Source organism: Phodopus roborovskii, unplaced genomic scaffold (assembly GCF_943737965.1).
Source record: "Phodopus roborovskii unplaced genomic scaffold, PHOROB, whole genome shotgun sequence".
Classification (NCBI taxonomy): Eukaryota; Metazoa; Chordata; class Mammalia; order Rodentia; family Cricetidae; genus Phodopus; species Phodopus roborovskii.
Window position 1 is genome coordinate 70706072 of NW_026126418.1, and position 17024 is coordinate 70723095.

The following is a 17024-nucleotide window of genomic DNA, read 5'->3' on the forward strand; positions in this document are numbered from 1 at the left end:
GCATCACCTACTCCATGATCTCCAGGGCCCTAATCAGCCTCTTTTTGGCTATTTTAAATCCTTCTCTCTCTCTCTCTCTCTCTCTCTCTCTCTCTCTCTCTCTCTCTCTCTCTCTCTCTCTCTCTCTCTCTCTCTCTCTCAAAACCAGCTCTCTGCTGAATCATATGACCTTTACTCTAAGTTCATTGTCAAGGTTCCCAGCCAGTCCACTGGTCTCCATTTCCTGCCTCAACTGAGCCAGTACACTTGGGGGAAACACTCAAAGCCAGACACCAGATGGCTAAGGGCATCATTATGCATAACATGACAGCTTTGGGGAACCAAAAATGTCTCCCGCTCCCTCCCCAGACTGTACAGCAGCAACTCAAGTGTGCAGTGGTTTGTTCATCTAGAGACCGAGACTTGCCATTTCTCCTTTCAAGAGGAAGTGTATAGTGCAGTTGAAACTTTGTAGTGTGCTGTGACAGTATTTTTAGAGGGAAAGAGGCGCATTAGGAACTGTATACATTACCCTCTATGAGAAAATGTGGACACGAAAGCAGGACTCAGGAAGAGCAGGGGCCTCTTGCTGAAGGTACAGTGGGATCATCCCACCTCTCTCTCTTCCTCCCTTTCTCTCTTTTGGAGTGCAGGAGCTAGTAAGGCTAACCATTGAGAAGCAGGGGCGGCCATCACCAACAAGCCCAGTGAAGCCCAGTTCCCCAGCCAGCAAGCCTGATGGGTAAGTCTGAGCAGATTGCTGTCACTGAGGTCCCAGTGGGACCGAGCACAGACTTTGGGACTGAGCCCACACTTGACAAAGACAGTCAGAGGAAGCATTGGAGAGGCTGTGAGCAGCCCCAGTTCCCTTTTTAGTGAGTTTTGGTAAGCACCTAATGCTTTAAAGTGTATATTCCACATAAGTTTCAAAGTGTTGCCTTGTACTTTACAAGTTCAACTGTGCAAGAATGTACAAAAGGAAGCCACTGCCTGTTCTTAGCCCTCTGGCACCTGTCACTGCACCATGAACTCCCAAGAGCTTAGGTGAGGGGTTGTGGGAGAGCATGGGCTTTTTTTCATATAACTCAGTCAATGGGATGATGATACATGGACCAGTGGCATGTGTTTGCTGAGTACGATGGGAACAGCCTTATTGTTTTGCATTAGTTTCAAGGACTGACCCAGTTTAAAAATGTTACACATTGTTTTAGAACAGACTGGTAGCTGGTCAGTGATGAGTCCATGGGAATCCAGGACTGTGTGGAGATGCTCCTCAGCCCATCCCTCTCACTCTCAGGGTCCACATGCACTCTGACAGCTTGTGAACCCCAGTTCTTTCCATTTTTTCAGCCACCCTGAGCTCCCTCTGACAGACCGGGAAATGGAGATTCTGAGCAAGACAACAACAGGGGTGTCACCACCCACTGAACTGCTCCCAGACTCCACTAGTGAAGAGGTCGCACCCCCTAAGCCCCCCTTACCCGGCATTCGGGTGGTTGATAACAGGTAATTATCCTAAACTCCTTTTGAGAAGTTTTCTGTTTTGTTTTTCTAATATCTCCCCATTTATGACCTAATAAGGGGAGAAGATGGTAGAATGAGTGAAAAGGATAATGGTGTGCTTGGGATAAGACTTAGGACTTGGTCTCTTAAATGCCCCAGTGGTTGGTCTCTGAGGGTGGCCAAGCTCTGCCCCAGGGCCCTTGCACAGGCTCTGCGCTCTTACAGCTTGCCTTAGTTCTCTATCTAGTGAAACCAGGCATGATGTACTATAGAAGGAAAAGAATCTTTTTTGATTTTGTTCTTTTGTAATTGATATAGTGATTGGTAACAGGAAAATAGGAGGCAGTTAAAGTGTGGAAATTAGGTGTGGAGAAAGAGTTTCACTAATGTCTTGTTCCCTAAAGCCATTCCAAAATGCTCCTGTTTGTGATGTACAGTTTGCCTGGATTTTCTGTCTCTTCTAGTCCACCAGCGTTACCACCCAAGAAAAGGCAGTCTGCTCCATCCCCTACCCGAGTGGCTGTGGTAGCCCCTATGAGTCGAGCTACCAGCGGCTCCAGTTTGCCTGTTGGAATCAATAGGCAGGTAATGCAGTCCATTTTCTGTTGGGGAAGGAGACTGGAATTGGGGTTTGGGGGATTGAGTCTTAAAGCAAAAGTCACCTTTAGCTACTAGCTAAAGATACTCTTTAGACCCACTGTTAGTCACAATAATCCAGAGGCTTCTGGGAGGGCAATCCATAACCATTACTTGCTCCCTCTCCCCATGACATGGGCAGTGGACAAACCTTGGGTATTTCCTAAGGACATCCCTGTCCACACACTCCTCCCAGTTCCTTTTCTGTCTCATCTGGATCCTCTGCTGTCATCAGAGATGGCCTCTGAGCTGGTGAGCATACCAGTTACCTATCCCTGGTCTCTGCTGCCCTTCCCAAGGATGACTGAGGCTCCTTTGCATTCTTCCCTAGGACTTTGATGTTGACTGTTACTCCCAGAGGCGCCTGTCGGGAGGCAGCCGCTCCTGTGGTGGTGAGTCTCCTCGCTTGTCCCCCTGCAGCAGCACAGGCAAACTCAGCCGGTCAGATGAGCAGCTGTCTTCCCTAGACAGGGATAGTGGGCAGTGCTCACGGAACACAAGCTGTGAAACACTAGGTAAGCCACCACAGCCCTCCTTCTTCCTCCAGAGTTCCTTGGGTCCTTTGATTCTGGGCCTGAGTCAGCTGATTTCCAAGCATTAGCTGGGTGACCTTTGTCAAATCCTTTAAAATCCAAGCCTCTGTTTTCTCATCTGCAAAATGAGGGTGGTGTCTGCTCTGGAAGAGGCTGAAAGTATATATGAAATCATAATGCAGAATCATACCACAGATGCTCAGGCAGTCACCCTCCTTACAGGTAGCCTGGCAGTGTACATGGGGCTTTTTATGAGGGAGTGAGTCCTGAAGGGACTGACAGAGGTTGAAAGCATCAAGCAGCCTCCCTATCCTTGTTGGACACCAGTGACCAAGGTCACTTGCCCAAGGCCTGCCAGTACCAACCTGTTTGTGTCCTGGGAACTAAATACTTTCCCTTCTGAGAAAGTATCCTAAGCACAAAGGAGAGATTGTTGGGAAGGCTTCTGTCTGAGGAAGAATTAACTGGTGATAATCTAGAGACCCTGGTAGGAGTCACTAGTGGGAATCAGATGAATGATGGGACATTTTGATGAAGTAGCCTATAGCCAGTGAAAGTCACGTGGATGTTGGTATATGAACAAACTCTGAGACCAACAACATGCTGTTTCCTTAGTTAAGTTAAAAAGATAGGAAAAGTGTGGCACCTGCCTGTACTTGGAAGGCAAAAGCTGAAGGGTTTTTTTAAGTTCCAGGCCATCCTGGTCTACAGAGAGAATTTCAAGGCAGCCAAGGCTACATAGTGAAACCATGTTTCAAAACTAACAAAAATATGTGGTGATAGGATTCTGGGGAGAAAAGAAACTGCAAGAACTTTCACTGTGTGGTCATGGCACACACCTTTTATCCCAGTATTCAGGGAGCAGAGGCAGGCAGACCTCTCTCTCAGTTTGAAGCCAGCCTGGTCTACAAAGTGAGTTCTAAGACACAAAGAGAAACCCTGTCTCAGGGGAAAAAAATCATTCCCCTCCCCACCCTGCAAAAAAAAAAAAAAAAAAAAAAAAAATATCTTTTGAGAAAATGCATCAAGATGTAAACTCTGATGGGCAGCTATGAGTATTTATTTTTCATGATTATTTGCCATTTCCTTGCAATAGTAACCAAGTTGGAAAATGCTGGGGGAATATAGCTCAGTGATAGAATTCATATACAAGCTCTGGGTTCCATCCCCAAAATACCACCACTCCCCAAAATGAAAAAACCCATATTTCATATTTGTGAGTGTGTGTATTAAAGTATAAGACATGGAGACCAGTATAGCACACAACTATCTTGCCACCTCTTTAACTTCTACAGTTAGTTACAGATAAAGAATATCCAGTTAAGGGGCTGGAGAGATGGTTCAGTGGTTAGGAGCATTGGCTGCTCTTCCAGAGAGTCCAGGTTCAATTCCCAATACCACATAGCAGCTCACAGCTGTCTGTAACTCCAGTTCCAGGGGATCCAATACCCTCACACAGGTGAGTGATGTTCATGAGGCTTGGAGCTAAGGGCTGTTTTCCTGTTTGGTTTGCAGACCACTATGACCCTGACTATGAATTCCTCCAGCAAGACCTCTCCAACGCAGACCAGGCAGCCTGCAGCCTCAGCCCACTACCGGAGTCCCTGGGGGAGGCTGGGCCTCCGTTTCTTGGCCCTTTGCAGCTGCCTCTGGGCAGCTGTCCCCAGCAGGAAGGGCAGCAGACAGACACTCCACCTGCCCTTCCTGAGAAGAAGCGCAGGAGTGCAGCCTCCCAGACTACGGACAGCTCTGGCTGCAGGGTGTCCTATGAACGACACCCATCACAGTATGACAACATCTCAGAAGATGACCTGCAGAACCCAGTCCCAGTCCAGCCTGTGCCCTACACGCCCTTTGCTGCTATCCTGCCCTTTCAACAGGGAACTTCCTCAGCCCCTGTTGAGTTTGTGGGTGATTTCAGTGTTCCAGAGTCAGCGGGTGACCCCGAGAAGCCACCTCCTCTACCAGAAAAGAAAAACAAACACAGTAAGCTCTCTGCATACTCTATAAGCCTAAACAATTCTGTGTTTTGCCTAGCCCAAGCGTGGGACCAAAACCAAGCCTCATTCTTTCATATAGGATAGGCTCTTAGGTACACATGTGGATATTTCCAGGGGCCTTTTGCTATCACCCTTTGTGGTCCTTGAAAGTCTGATTAGCTCATCTCTCCTTTCTGGTCTTTGAAATCACAGGCCTGATGCTGCCCATTGTCTCTCCTCTATAGATGCAATTCATTGACCCTTTTGGCCTGAACATGTAGTGACAAAGGCAACTGAGAATCGTGGTACACAGAGCAGCATTGTTGTAATGTGCTCATAGAATACGCATTTGGGTATACACAGGGCTTCACTAGCCCTGGTAGAGATATCCTGAGCATGGACAGGGTGCTCACAGTGACCTGGATCAGAGCTGGCTGGCTGGAGGTCTGAGATCAGCTCTTGGCCTACATGTTTTAGTAGATGGATGTCACTGGTCTGGGTGGGTCTGGAAGGTGGACTGTTTGTATTTTGGATGGTTTCCAACTGTAATTTTGCCATAGCATTACTAAGTAACATTCTGAACATTCCATCTTTGCTCCTCCCTCTCCAACTGCTCCACAGGAAGAGTTGCAGGCCACACTGCTCTGCTCTCTCCCCAGCCTCACTATCACTGTCCTCAGATTTTTCTCTGGCAGACCAGATGTCACCATTTTGATGTATGTAGCCACATCAGCTACTCAGCCCGATGGTCCTCTTACCTTGGTATAAATCCAGCAAGAACACCTAAAACTAGATATTGTACTTCTAACTCCCTGATGAGAGCTTCCTGTTTGCAAAGGAAGGCCTGCCTCATTAAACCCAGCAGAGCCATTCTGAGACCAGAGGGACCTAGTTTGTAACCACACCCAGGATGTTTCACAGTTTTGTGCTAGCCTTGGTGGGGTGGTCCCCAGCAAAGAGAGGAACTGGTCTGTAAGCTAATGATGTCATTCCATGTGTCCTGTAAACTAGCTCATTACAGACCAAGCTCTGCTGAGAATAGCCAAGGAATTGGGAACACATCTTTCTGAGTCTCTTCTTCCACCCACTATACCAAAGCCCCATACCCTTGCAGGGGACAGAGGGCTCTTTCTCATCAAAGGGTCCTGTGGACTAGGGTGTGGGGCAGGATGGTGTCTGTTACAGTGTACTGCTTGTAGCTCTTAGAACAAGAGTGGGTCGAGCTCCTCAAGCAGAGCCTACAGAGAGGGAGGTAGCAGATAGAGGATGGGGCAAGGCCATTGTTTCTGTTAATCTGAATGTTAATCTGAAATGTTTTTTGGGACATGAGAGAGTGCCTGAAGCTCTATCTTGCTGTGACAAGAGGACTTTTTTATGCAGATCCTTTAGAACAACCAAGGGTTCAAGTGTGATGACTTTGAGCAAAAGCTTACATAGTTAGTTCTCCAGGCAAGGTCTCAGGGGTGCCAAAACTGGTCCTTAGAGTAGCAAATGAGAGGCAGAGTGGGGTTTGAGCCTGGCTGGGGCCTGAGTATTCTCAAACCCAGAAGGATGGGCTTTGCCCTCCGTCTTCAGACCCACTGTTTTCAATAGAGGTCTTTTCTCTTTTTTCTTTTTTCCCCCATGCAGGGGTCATTTTTCTGTGTTCAGTGAAAGAGCCCAGAATTTGAAGCACCCTGAGCTCAGTCCTGGTCCAGAGTCTGTCCTTCACTCCCTGAGGGGACCATCGGAGAGTTCCACCTGTGAGTGGGTGGAAAGCTTCACAGAACTGCTTTTGGGGGAAAGAATGAATAAATGTCATCCCTTATATCTGGCACCTCTAAAGCAAACTCATACATGGGCAGTTCTGGTGTCACAATATGTCTTCACTGTGCCCTGACATCATGATGTTCCCAGTGCCCAGGTGCCTGCAGCTAAGCATCTCTAGTCTTGCAGGCTGCTCTGGCATCTGAGCCACTACCCAATATGGAAAGGGTGAACCTCTTGCTGTTCTTTTGTATAGCTAGCAGGTCTCTACCAGGATCTCAGCATCAGGAGTTTCCAAAGGCCTGAAGAGACTCAGTTTGATAGCATTGTTGGATAGAAGGGGTTGCTTGGTCCTTCTGAAAAGCCAGTGGTGGGGTTAGGGTCACCCCTAGGCTGTGACTGAACAAGGATACAGCAGCAGCACTGTGGGGCTTTCTCTTTCATGTTCAGCCATGGGAAGCACAACCATGTTCTGTCAGTGGGCAGCAGAGGTGACAAGTTCTAATCATCAGAAAAGTGTCCACACTGCAGAGCAGATGCTCCTGGCACTTTGGGGTATGACCTAAGGAGAAAGTGTCTGCCCGGAAGATGCAAAAGGTTGTGTCCCTGGGTCTGCCACACATTGACTTAGGTCCTTTGGTCTGAGGCCCAGGGTCCTTTACTTCACAGCTGTTATTCTTGCTTTCTCTATGAGTGAATTAATTGATTCTTGATTCTCAGCCCTAACCAGGTTTCAAAGTGCCAACTATTTCCTTCTCTCTACCATCCCTTCCGTGTATTCAGGGTTAGGGACAGATGGAAGGCCTGCATTCAAGTCCCTAGGCAGAATGTTCCAACCCTTTTCCTGGAGCCCTCTAGTTCTGTGCACAGTGGGCCCAGGTAACGCAGGGCCTTGCACCTGCTGTGTAGAGAGTTCCTGCAAGGATGAGAGCATGAGATGTGACAGCCAAGCTTTGAAAGCTTTGATTCTCTGGCTTCTCAACTCACCAGGCACATGAGGTCCCTACTGTTGTTGGCTGTCACCCTGCTGAGGCAGAAAGGCTGTGACAGCTTGCCGGGCAGACAGGTTGTGATAGGCAGCTCTGCTGAAGACATCAGCTTAGCCTCCCTGTGCAAGGATGGTGGTACCAGGGATGGAGAAGATGCATCAGTTAGCATTGTGCACTGTCTCTCTCACCCTCTGTCCTCTTGCCTGTGTCCCTTCAGCCAGAAAGGAAGCCCACTGAGCTAACAAGTTCCTAGAGGTACTTGCTGGGAACATGTTTCATTCACCCATTCTACAAATGTTTGTGGACAGATCAAACATGGCCTTGGCCCTGCTAGAGCTAGCTGTTGAGGGGAAGGCAGTAAATCCTGCTCCATACTCTCTCTCTCTCTCTCTCTCTCTCTCTCTCCCCCCCCTTTCTCAAGGCAGGGTTTCTCTGTGTAGCTCTGGCTGTCCTGGAACTTGCTCTGTAGACCAGGCTGGCCTTGAATTCAAAGATCCACCTGCTTCTGCCTCCCAAGTACTGGGATTAAAGGTGTGTGCCACCACTGCCGGGCTCCATCTATTTTTAAATACCCTGTTCTGCATCACTATCATATACCTGCCTATCCCTGAACAGACTTAGAGCCATTTTACATCGGTCAGGCCCAGATTCCCAGTGGATCCCTACAGTGGCTTCCCATGCTCAGAATAAAGCCTGTTGCAAGCATCCTCCCTGGGATGCAGCCCAACCTCCCTTCCCTGATCTTCTGCATGCTGTGCCCTGTCTACCCTTTACACTTCACCTGTGGACTACGGTTAGAAGAACCTGTCCCATCCTGACATTCTTCCATAGTCTAGAATAGTACCCTCGGCCACCACACTTTTTCTTTCTCTGTGGGGCTGCTACACTGTATATGTGTCTATACTCTTTTGCTCCAATGATAGTATGAGCCCCATAAAGCAGAGGGTTCACCTTGCTGGTTCCATGTAGTTCCAATACCTGTGCCCAGGCCTACATGTACAGTGTTACATGCTCAGTAAACAATGAGTGAGGAAAGACCACAGACTGTAGTAAAGTATACAAACTGTAGGGGACATTGAGTGAAACGGGGTGAAAAGAAGGCTATGGATGGGACCCCCACCCTCACCCCCCAGCACAGTAGGTCAAGGGCAGGACTGGGAAACATCAGAAGCCTTATGTGTGTTCATTATCTGAGACTGACCACAGGGCAGGCTGAGGCTGAGCAGCCCTTTAGAGCCTTGGGTATTGCTAAGCATGGAAACCTCCAACACCTCTGCAGGAAGAGTACAAAGTGCCCCTTGTACTTTCTTTAATAGAACCTTATGTTTGGAGAGCTGTTTCAGGCTCACAGCAACATGGAGTAGAAAGTACAAAATTTTCCCATATTCACAACCTCCGGCAATGTCGATACCCCCGGCAGAGTGGGATCTGTTAACAGTGGAAGAACCTAATTGACAGGCGTCACTCCCAGAGTTTGCCATGCACAGAGGGCTCTGTGAGTGTGTCCAGCTGGGTGATGGCACATGTCCACCTTTGTAGTTAGCACCCAGAGCAGCCTGCTCTGCAAGGCCCTGTGCTTCCCTATAGCGTGTTAGCTGGTGGGGGCAGCTCTGTGGGCTCCACTCTGGTGAGAGAACAGCAGCCCCCTCTGTTCACAGTGCTGGCCTACATGCAGCTGCTCGAGGACTACTCAGAGCCACAGCCCTCCATGTTCTACCAAACACCGCAGAGTGAGCACATATACCAGCAGAAGAACAAGATGCTCATGGAGGTCTATGGCTTCAGCGACTCCTTCTGTGGCAGCGACTCTACGCAGGAGCTGGCCCCCCCACCCGCCCTGCCTCCCAAGCAGCGGCAGCTGGTAAGCAGTTCCCCGTCTGTCCTTGGCACTGTTGCAGGTGACCAGAGCTTCCGAGATTGGAGCAGTGCTGCTGGGGCCAAGTTACCTGCTTTTCACTCATTAGGTGTTCAAGTCACTGTGTCCCACATGGTGCCTCCACTTCCCCACATACTCACACTACCATCTTCCCACCCTGGGGGCAAAGGGCCTCCTCCTCCAAAGCAGCCTATGAGGCTGGGACAGACTTGTGCTCAGAATGTTTGATTTCTCTGCTGACAGTGTCTTGTGTCTTCCCTTTCTTCTTTGGCTCTAACATAGACCTCATAGACAGGGGGGACTCAATCAAAGCACAGAGCACTGTCTGTGTGCAGCCATCTGTGGACTTGACTTCCATAATGGGCCTAACTGTATGGAGTGACTTCCATCCCAGTCCTAGCCAGGGATGGCCCCATGGGAACAAGTTCCACTGAAACAGGATGGCTCCAGACAGAGCCACTTTGTGCTACAAACCCAGTGGTGCCCTCCTTTGCACACCTCTGTGATGGATCCTGCCTGTCTTGTGCGTTCACCCAGGTGGCAAAGCACTGAGCCTGCTTCCAACCCTGTTCTCCTTGCTGCTGGTACACACTGGGCCTCAGGGTCAGAGCCCCTGGTCCAGCCAAACTCTGCAGAGCTGAAGTCTTAACCGTCACAGAGCTATGTGGGTTGCTTTGCTACCTTGCTGGCCAGTCCAGTTTCTGTGCATTGTGAGAGGAAGTAAGCCCTGTTTCTCTTGTAGTGCCTGGGACTTGGCCTAGCATCAGGCTTCTGAGCTGTTCAGCTTTCACAGGCCATAACCAGTCAGCTCAGCAGGCATTTGTTTCTTCCAAGAAGACTCTCAGCCTAACAGAGGCAGCCTCTATAGAGATGAAAGGTTGAGCTGGGATCTGGGAACCTGGGGTCCCAGCCCTGTCCTTGGTACCACCTGGGACTCTAAACCATTGCAGTTGTTTCCCAGAAGGTTTTCTTTATAAGAATAGAAATGTGGGCCTGGGACCACTGCTGACCAGTCAGTCCTTACTAAGGTTGTTCATCCGTAACCTGTGGGTTTCCCTGGGCATCTCTATGCTGAAAAGTCCACAGACTCTGAGCATGCATGTGGAACAGAACCATTCCAAGTGTGTAACAGGAGGCCACCATACAGCAGGTTGGGGAGAGATCAGCCAATTAGGGACTTCTCCAGGCAGGTTCAGCCCTCAACATAGTTCCTGCTGTCTCCGCTATGAGGCTGAGAGCTACAAGAATTTATTCCAGGCCACAGCTATCTGAAGACCTAGAAATCAAAGCCCAGCTCCAGGTGAGGCCTGGCCTATGACAGGATGGGCTGTGCCAGTTGCTGGTTATGTCCTATCTCCAGCATGCACGTACAGGAGCTGTGCACATCTTACACAAGTGCTGTAGCAATTTTACAGTGATTTACAGGCCTCTCAATGCTATGTGCATGGTACTTCATTTAACCCTCCCCCAAATGTACACAGAAGGTACAAGAGTTCTCCACATTTTCCAGATGAAGACCCTGATCACCAAGCTCTCTAAGAAATGCCGAAGCTGGGCAGTGGTAGCACTTGCCTTTAATTGTAGCACTTGGGAGGCAGAGGCAGGCAGATCTCTGTGAGTTCAAAGCCAGCCTGGTCTACAGAGCTAGTTCCAGAACAGACAAGTCTACACAGTGAAACCCTATTCTCAGAAAACTGAGGGAAGGAGGTAGGGAGCGAGAAAGAGAGCGAGGTCCAAGGCTAGCAGGTAGTCTCTGATAGGGCCCAGATTATAGCATAGGTAGACTGACTTGGCTCTGAGCTTGAGGCCAGAATGACCACACATGCCTCCTCCACTTTGAAGAGTTCAGGGTCCTGGGTCAGACCAAGTCTGTGTGGCACAGCCCACTTGTCATCTACAGTCTTTCTGAAAGTTGATATTAGTATCTGTCATGAGGTGGAAGAGCAGGGCCTCTTGTTTAGGCAAGCTTTGGGGGAGTTGGGCAGCCGTCCCTTTGCAGGGGACCCCCCAGCATTATTAATTAGACCCCACAGCTACACCACCTATGCTGACTATTCTCTGCTTTCTCCTCCTCCCTGCCTTCTCTTTCACCCTCTGCCCAGCAGGCCTCCTATGCTGCTTCTTCCTTCTCTGTCTCCTACTGTGTCCAGCAAACTAAAGTGGCCTTCACCCCCGAGGACGGCAGTGCCGCTCAGGGCCTCAGTGTATCCGTGTCTAACTCCTTTCTCAACCGGCACGGCAGCTTGCCTGTGCCCTCGGTGAGTCACTCCCTCCCTGCTTTTCCTCACTTGGAAACTTGTGCAGTTAATGCTTGAAGCCTGTGCCTCCTGGACAATGGTGCTACCTGTTACCAGTACTGTCCTTCTGCAAACCCCTGCCTGTCCACAGGAGAAATTCTGAATAGTTGGTTCCCTGGGCCTTGGGGACTGTGGTAGGGGGGCATGAGAATGAAAGTATGGGCTGTCCTGCCTGGACACTGCATGACACTGGTACAGAGCACATCCATTTCTGCTTTTGTGTTCTGCTTTCCTTGGGGCTGGGTTTAAAGGGAGTATTCCTTACACAGAAAGCAACTAACTGGGTACAAGAGTGATGGCTAGGTGCCTTTGCTTACCTCATAAGCATCAGACGTTCTGTGGTTTAAGGCAGTAAACCTTTGTCTTTGGTTAGGATTGCTTAGGACTCAGATTAGGAGGATGGTGTGCTAATCTGCCCAAGCAGACATCTTTGGGACCTGAGCTGGAACAGATGGGCTAGTTTGTCACCACTGCCAGGCTGGTCTAGGCTTGTTCTTATAGCAGCTGGCAAGGTTCCAAGGTAACAAACAGAAACGCATCAGGCACCTTGTGGCCAAAGCTCAGAAGTGACTCAGGGTCACCACATGACAGCCACTCAGTAGGGTCACGGATCACTTGTTGAGGGCAAGGGAAAGGAGACCCTGCTCCTGAAGAAGGGTGGTACTGACCTCCACCTTGACACAGGCCAGTATGGGGAGGACTAGACAGCTCCGTGGTAACACAAAGAGACCTGGCTGTCTGGAGTCTGCATCTGCCCCAGAGCTGCAGAGAAACAACAGAGCCAAGCTTACTTTCCTTGGAAGCAGCTTGAGCTCAAGTATAACTTCTTTCTGGGCCTCGGTCTTCCTGGGAATTATAGTGTGATTGAGAGAACCGCATCAAATCATATGACACCCCACATACATGGAAAGCTTAGAAGCTGCCCCACTGCCCTCTCGAGTGCCAGGCAGTAGTCTTGTCCCTTTCTCGTCCTATGCCCAGGAGGACAGCAATGACTTCACCCGCCCATGAAAAGCTTGGATAGATGACTGTAAAACTGGTCTAGGTTCCCAGTTATTTTTGTCTGGTGTCCACCTTTGTCTAGGGTTTGCAATTCAATGTTCAGGGCCTTCAGGAGGACCTTGTAGTATGGAGCCTCCCTTCTCAGTGCTCAGCAGTGCTGTGTATATGGGACAGGATGCGTTTACCTTTGCCCCACCACACAGACAGCCTGGTTCCTCGGAAGGCACCTCTAGCAAGATCCCTCCACTGACCTTGTAGAACTTGGTTTTAGACAATCCTAGCCCTTGACTGTTACTTACATATACACACACACACATAACTAAGAGTTACTTCTTATTCCTTCTGAGCTGTTAGTGGAGGACTGGGCTGATTGCTACAGAATTGCAGAACATTCAAAGGCATTTTCTTAGGTTTAGGTCTGAGTGTGTCACCCTTGTGGAATGTTGAGGCATTTTGCATTTGTGACTCTGTGTTCTTAGTTCCAGCTCCAGGAAAGAGTCCAAGGGGCCACACCGAAAGGATGTGTTGTTTCAATAAAAGGCTTAGAGTGTGTGTCACCTAATAGGTAGAACCCAAGGGAGTGATTTAGTGTCATGCCAGCTCATCACACAGTCTCTGATTGATTCTAAGATGAGCCTAGACATGAGGTTCCACACTGTGATCAGAGCAGGTGTGGGTTAGCTACAAGAAGGATGGAAATGGGTGGCTGCATGCCTGAGAGGGTCTCATGGTTCAGTAGGCACAGTCAGATAAACTAAGGAAGACTGAGCTAAGCCAAAGTGTAGATGACAATTGGGAGTCACAGTAGAAAGACATGGGGAGAGAAAGAAGGTAATATGTATCAAAAGACAATTGGTGTCTGGGAGACAAATGACAAGGAAAGAAGTCAAATGTTGCAAGCCCAGGACTTTGCTTCAGAGCTTATAGTAGCCTGGAAGCCCTGGAGCCATTCTGAAGAGCCCTCGAGCATAAGCACAGGGGCTATGATCACAGGGGTGGCCAAAGAGCAGTGGCAGCACCAGCTATCCCATGGATCCTTAGGACCACACAGGACCTTCGTTCAGCATGGCGCTTGGTGTTGGCTGAGCCTGGGAGTTGGTCCCTAAGTGGGCTGCAGCCTCAGCTGCAAGAAATATGGGAAGCCAGGAGTAGCCTTTCCTGCGACTATACCTGGAGGCTGTACCTGGCCCTCGTAACCTGGCCTCATCCCACCACAGACCTGCTGTGTACATGTGTTTGAGAGGTGGCCTCCCTGCCTTCCCCAAGCTGCCAAGCTACCTGAGCCTTAACGTGGTACCAGACCTTCTTCCTGACCTAAGAGTTTCCCTCTATGGCTTTCCAGGTTCTGCCTTCCTGTGAGGTGTGTCCTCATTGTAGCCCAGGTATGGAACCTCCCAGCTCTCTCCACACTGTGGCTCAGCCATCCCCTTTGTGTGTCTCTTCTCTGTCCTGATCAGTAGTGACAGCATCGAGACTCCTGGTGACCACAAGGGTGGCCAGTCCCCTTTATACTGTGAAGCAGGTAGTAGAGAATCAGTTACCTCTCCCTTCCCCCGGACTATCTTGTTCCTCCTTCCTTAACTAGCATCCATTCCAGATATTACCACCACCAAGACACTTGTTGAAATGCTAGACTCTATTGACAGGTTTCTTTCCCATCCAACTGTGGATAAGTAAAATAGCTAGCTGGTTCATTTTGAGATGTTATGTTTAAGTGCCCATAATGATGCTTATGATTTAAAACAAAAATTTTTGGGATAAGAAAGCTAAGTGCAGCCAGGCAGTGATGGCTCACGTCTTTAATCCCAGCACTCAGGAGGCAGAAGCAAGCCAATCTCTGAGTTTGAGCCCAGCCTGGTCCACAGAGCAAGTTCCAGGACAGCCAGGGCTACACAGAGAAACCTTTTCTTGATACCCCCAAAACCATCCCACCCTCAAAAAAGCTAAGTATATGTCATCATGGACCCCAGTATTTTCAAAAGAGCTATAAAGCAGCAGGTATCCCATTCTGGACTTACAGTCTCTTTTCTGAGCAGTTGGATTCAGGTTTTGGGGCTTCACACATGTCCTTCACAGAAAACCCAGGCCTCATATAAACACTTGGCTTCTGTGTTATGGCCATAGATACAGCCAGAGCCACTTCCTGAGATGTAGGGCTGGCTCCTTTTACTCCACCTGTGTTCCTGTGTCCCTCCTGGCCATGAACTATCCCTGAGAATTCACCCAAAAGCCACCACAGACACGATGGGCATACCATCTAAAAACCAAACAGGAAGGGGGAAATGAAAGAGAGAAAATAGGAGGATACGGGAGGGCAGGAAGGGTATACCCATGATGAGGCACAAAACAAGCTCAGGCTGCTCTGCATAGCACAAGCCACACTTGCTTGTCCTATCTCATCTTGACTTCACTGATTTCCTGCCCTAAGCAAAGCTAAATCACACTGACATGTAAGGAAGGTATGTGTGGGGGTGTGTGGAACTTAGTGGCCCAGGGGCAGAGAGGTGGTGTTCAGAGCCACTTCCCTCCTGGGTTGTCCCCTGGGCCTGCCTGGCTTCCTGGGTTTCCATAAAAGGTTCCTGGCATTAGCAGCAGCAGAGGGATTCCCCTTATGGGGGAGAAAGTGCCTGCTCTGTGGAAAGCCACTTCATAGATCCCTGTCTCGCTGGCTACAGTTTGGCAGCACAGTACAGTCTACAGCTCTGATGTCCTGGGGTCTCTAGCTATTGTTGTGTTGACTTCTGTCTACACGGCTAGGCTGAGTTCCCTGAGGCCAGTAAGTAGCAAGTGATCAATGAGTGTTCACGCCTGCCTCACCTGACCATTTCTTCTCTTCTGTTCTGTGAATGGCTCCACAAACTCATGTGTGCCCCATGTTCATCATTCACACAGCCCCCAGGGCCTTTCAGGGCTGCAAATCCTTTCACCTGGGGCTGGCACATTTCTCTCCACAGCCACACCCTACTCTGCTCTCCCAGTCCCCACTTCTGTGGTGAAATGCTCCCATCCCTGCAACATCAAGGTCAGCACTCACATGGTCTTCTGAGGCTGCAGCCAGCCCTTGAAATAAGCCATGAGCCTTACAAAAACCTTACGCTTTTCTGTCCGTACAGAAATGCCCAGGCTACTGCAGGCCAGCACTGCGGACTGCATATGCAGACTAGACCCTGCTCTGCACCTCAGAAAGCCTCCTAGAAGGATAGACTTAGCCTGCAGGTTAGCAGGCTTCCCGTGTTTCTCCCACCCAATCAGAGCCCCAGGGTATACATTCCCAGCTCAGAAGGGAGGGCAGGACCAGGCTGCCTCACCATGCCAAGGACAAGGGAGTGGAATAGAGCCTGACTTGGGGCTTTCACAAGCTGTACTTCTGACATGGCCACCTAAGACTTACTGTCGTCATCTGTGCCCCAACATTTTGGCAGGGCTCTGGGGCCAGTCCAGGACCCTGAATGTTACTATAGCACCCTGCTTTATCTGGTACAGAAAGTCCACATGGTGACATGAACTGCTCCACACAGATGCATATTACCTATCTTCCTTTGTCACACTGACCTCCTGTCCAGGACCTTCCTTAGAGATCTGAGACCAAGTATTTTCCCCACTCAGGGTGTGGAGACAGCAAGGCAAGTAACCATCTGCTTGCAGTCTTGAGCCAGAGCCAAGGTTAGAACTTAGATCCCCTTCATGAAGAGCACAGCATTAAGTTAGAGTTTATAAGCTATTTTGTGGCCAAGTAAATACTGAGATCCAGTATAGCTGATCAGAAATGCCTCCTGGGTGGCTTTGGAGGTGGTGTGTGTTGTAAAGCAGACATGATGAGCACTCTAAAGACATGTTAGAGGCCATCAAGTTGCCAAAGCCTCGAGCACATGAGAATAGTTCCACCAGTTGCTAGACTGAGAGAAGCTCCCTTCTAGTCTGTGTGAAGTCTTTCTAAGAGCGGAGGCCATTCAGGTTGTAGTCTAGAGAGCACACTGAGCACCCTGAAGTGCAGTGGGGTTTGGGAGGCAGTGTGGCAGAACCGGGGCTTTCGCTGCAGCCCCTGAAGTGCAGCTGCAGGAGCATGTCACAGAAGTGACTTCATTTGTTTTTACACTGGCCCACTTAATTGTTCTTTTGTCCTTGTTTTTAGAGTTTTCAAATGGTTTTTCAAAATAAATGCACCAAAAAATTTGTTTTAACGGGGAGAGGGTGTTTGGACAGAGTGTGATGTTAATGTCGCCCTTCTTAGTAAGGTCAATACTCATGTCACTGCCTCTCCTTGCCAGGGACAAAGACAAATGGCCTATAACAGGTCTCATGTCTAGAGGCTCTTGGCATCAGTCTCTGAATCTACCACTTGGCTTTGCAACTCTACATTTGTCACTTGCAAACTGCAGTCCCAGTAATTAGCAGGAGTCTCAAATGAGAGCCGCCCCTGGATAAGACAGCCCCAATATGGGCTTTTGTCAGTGGGATGATGGGAGCAGGAAAAAATGGCAAGA

General features: G+C 49.4%; 1 protein-coding gene across 14 annotated transcripts in view; it reads left to right on the forward strand.

Moving 5' to 3' along the window:
• The window catches only part of Rapgef1 (Rap guanine nucleotide exchange factor 1), a 116396-nt gene that overhangs the window by 77560 nt on the left and 21812 nt on the right, over nt 1–17024 (forward strand). For 8 of the 14 annotated variants that reach the window (XM_051185018.1, XM_051185020.1, XM_051185022.1 and 5 more), the window contains 7 exons: nt 633–721; nt 1330–1485; nt 1947–2067; nt 2450–2633; nt 4167–4637; nt 9024–9226; nt 11344–11499. In XM_051185018.1, the coding sequence (XP_051040975.1) occupies nt 633–721; nt 1330–1485; nt 1947–2067; nt 2450–2633; nt 4167–4637; nt 9024–9226; nt 11344–11499 (1380 nt within the window). The remainder of the gene's footprint in view (nt 1–632; nt 722–1329; nt 1486–1946; nt 2068–2449; nt 2634–4166; nt 4638–9023; nt 9227–11343; nt 11500–17024) is intronic. The other 6 variants (XM_051185024.1, XM_051185017.1, XM_051185023.1 and 3 more) reach the window with 2 other exon arrangements.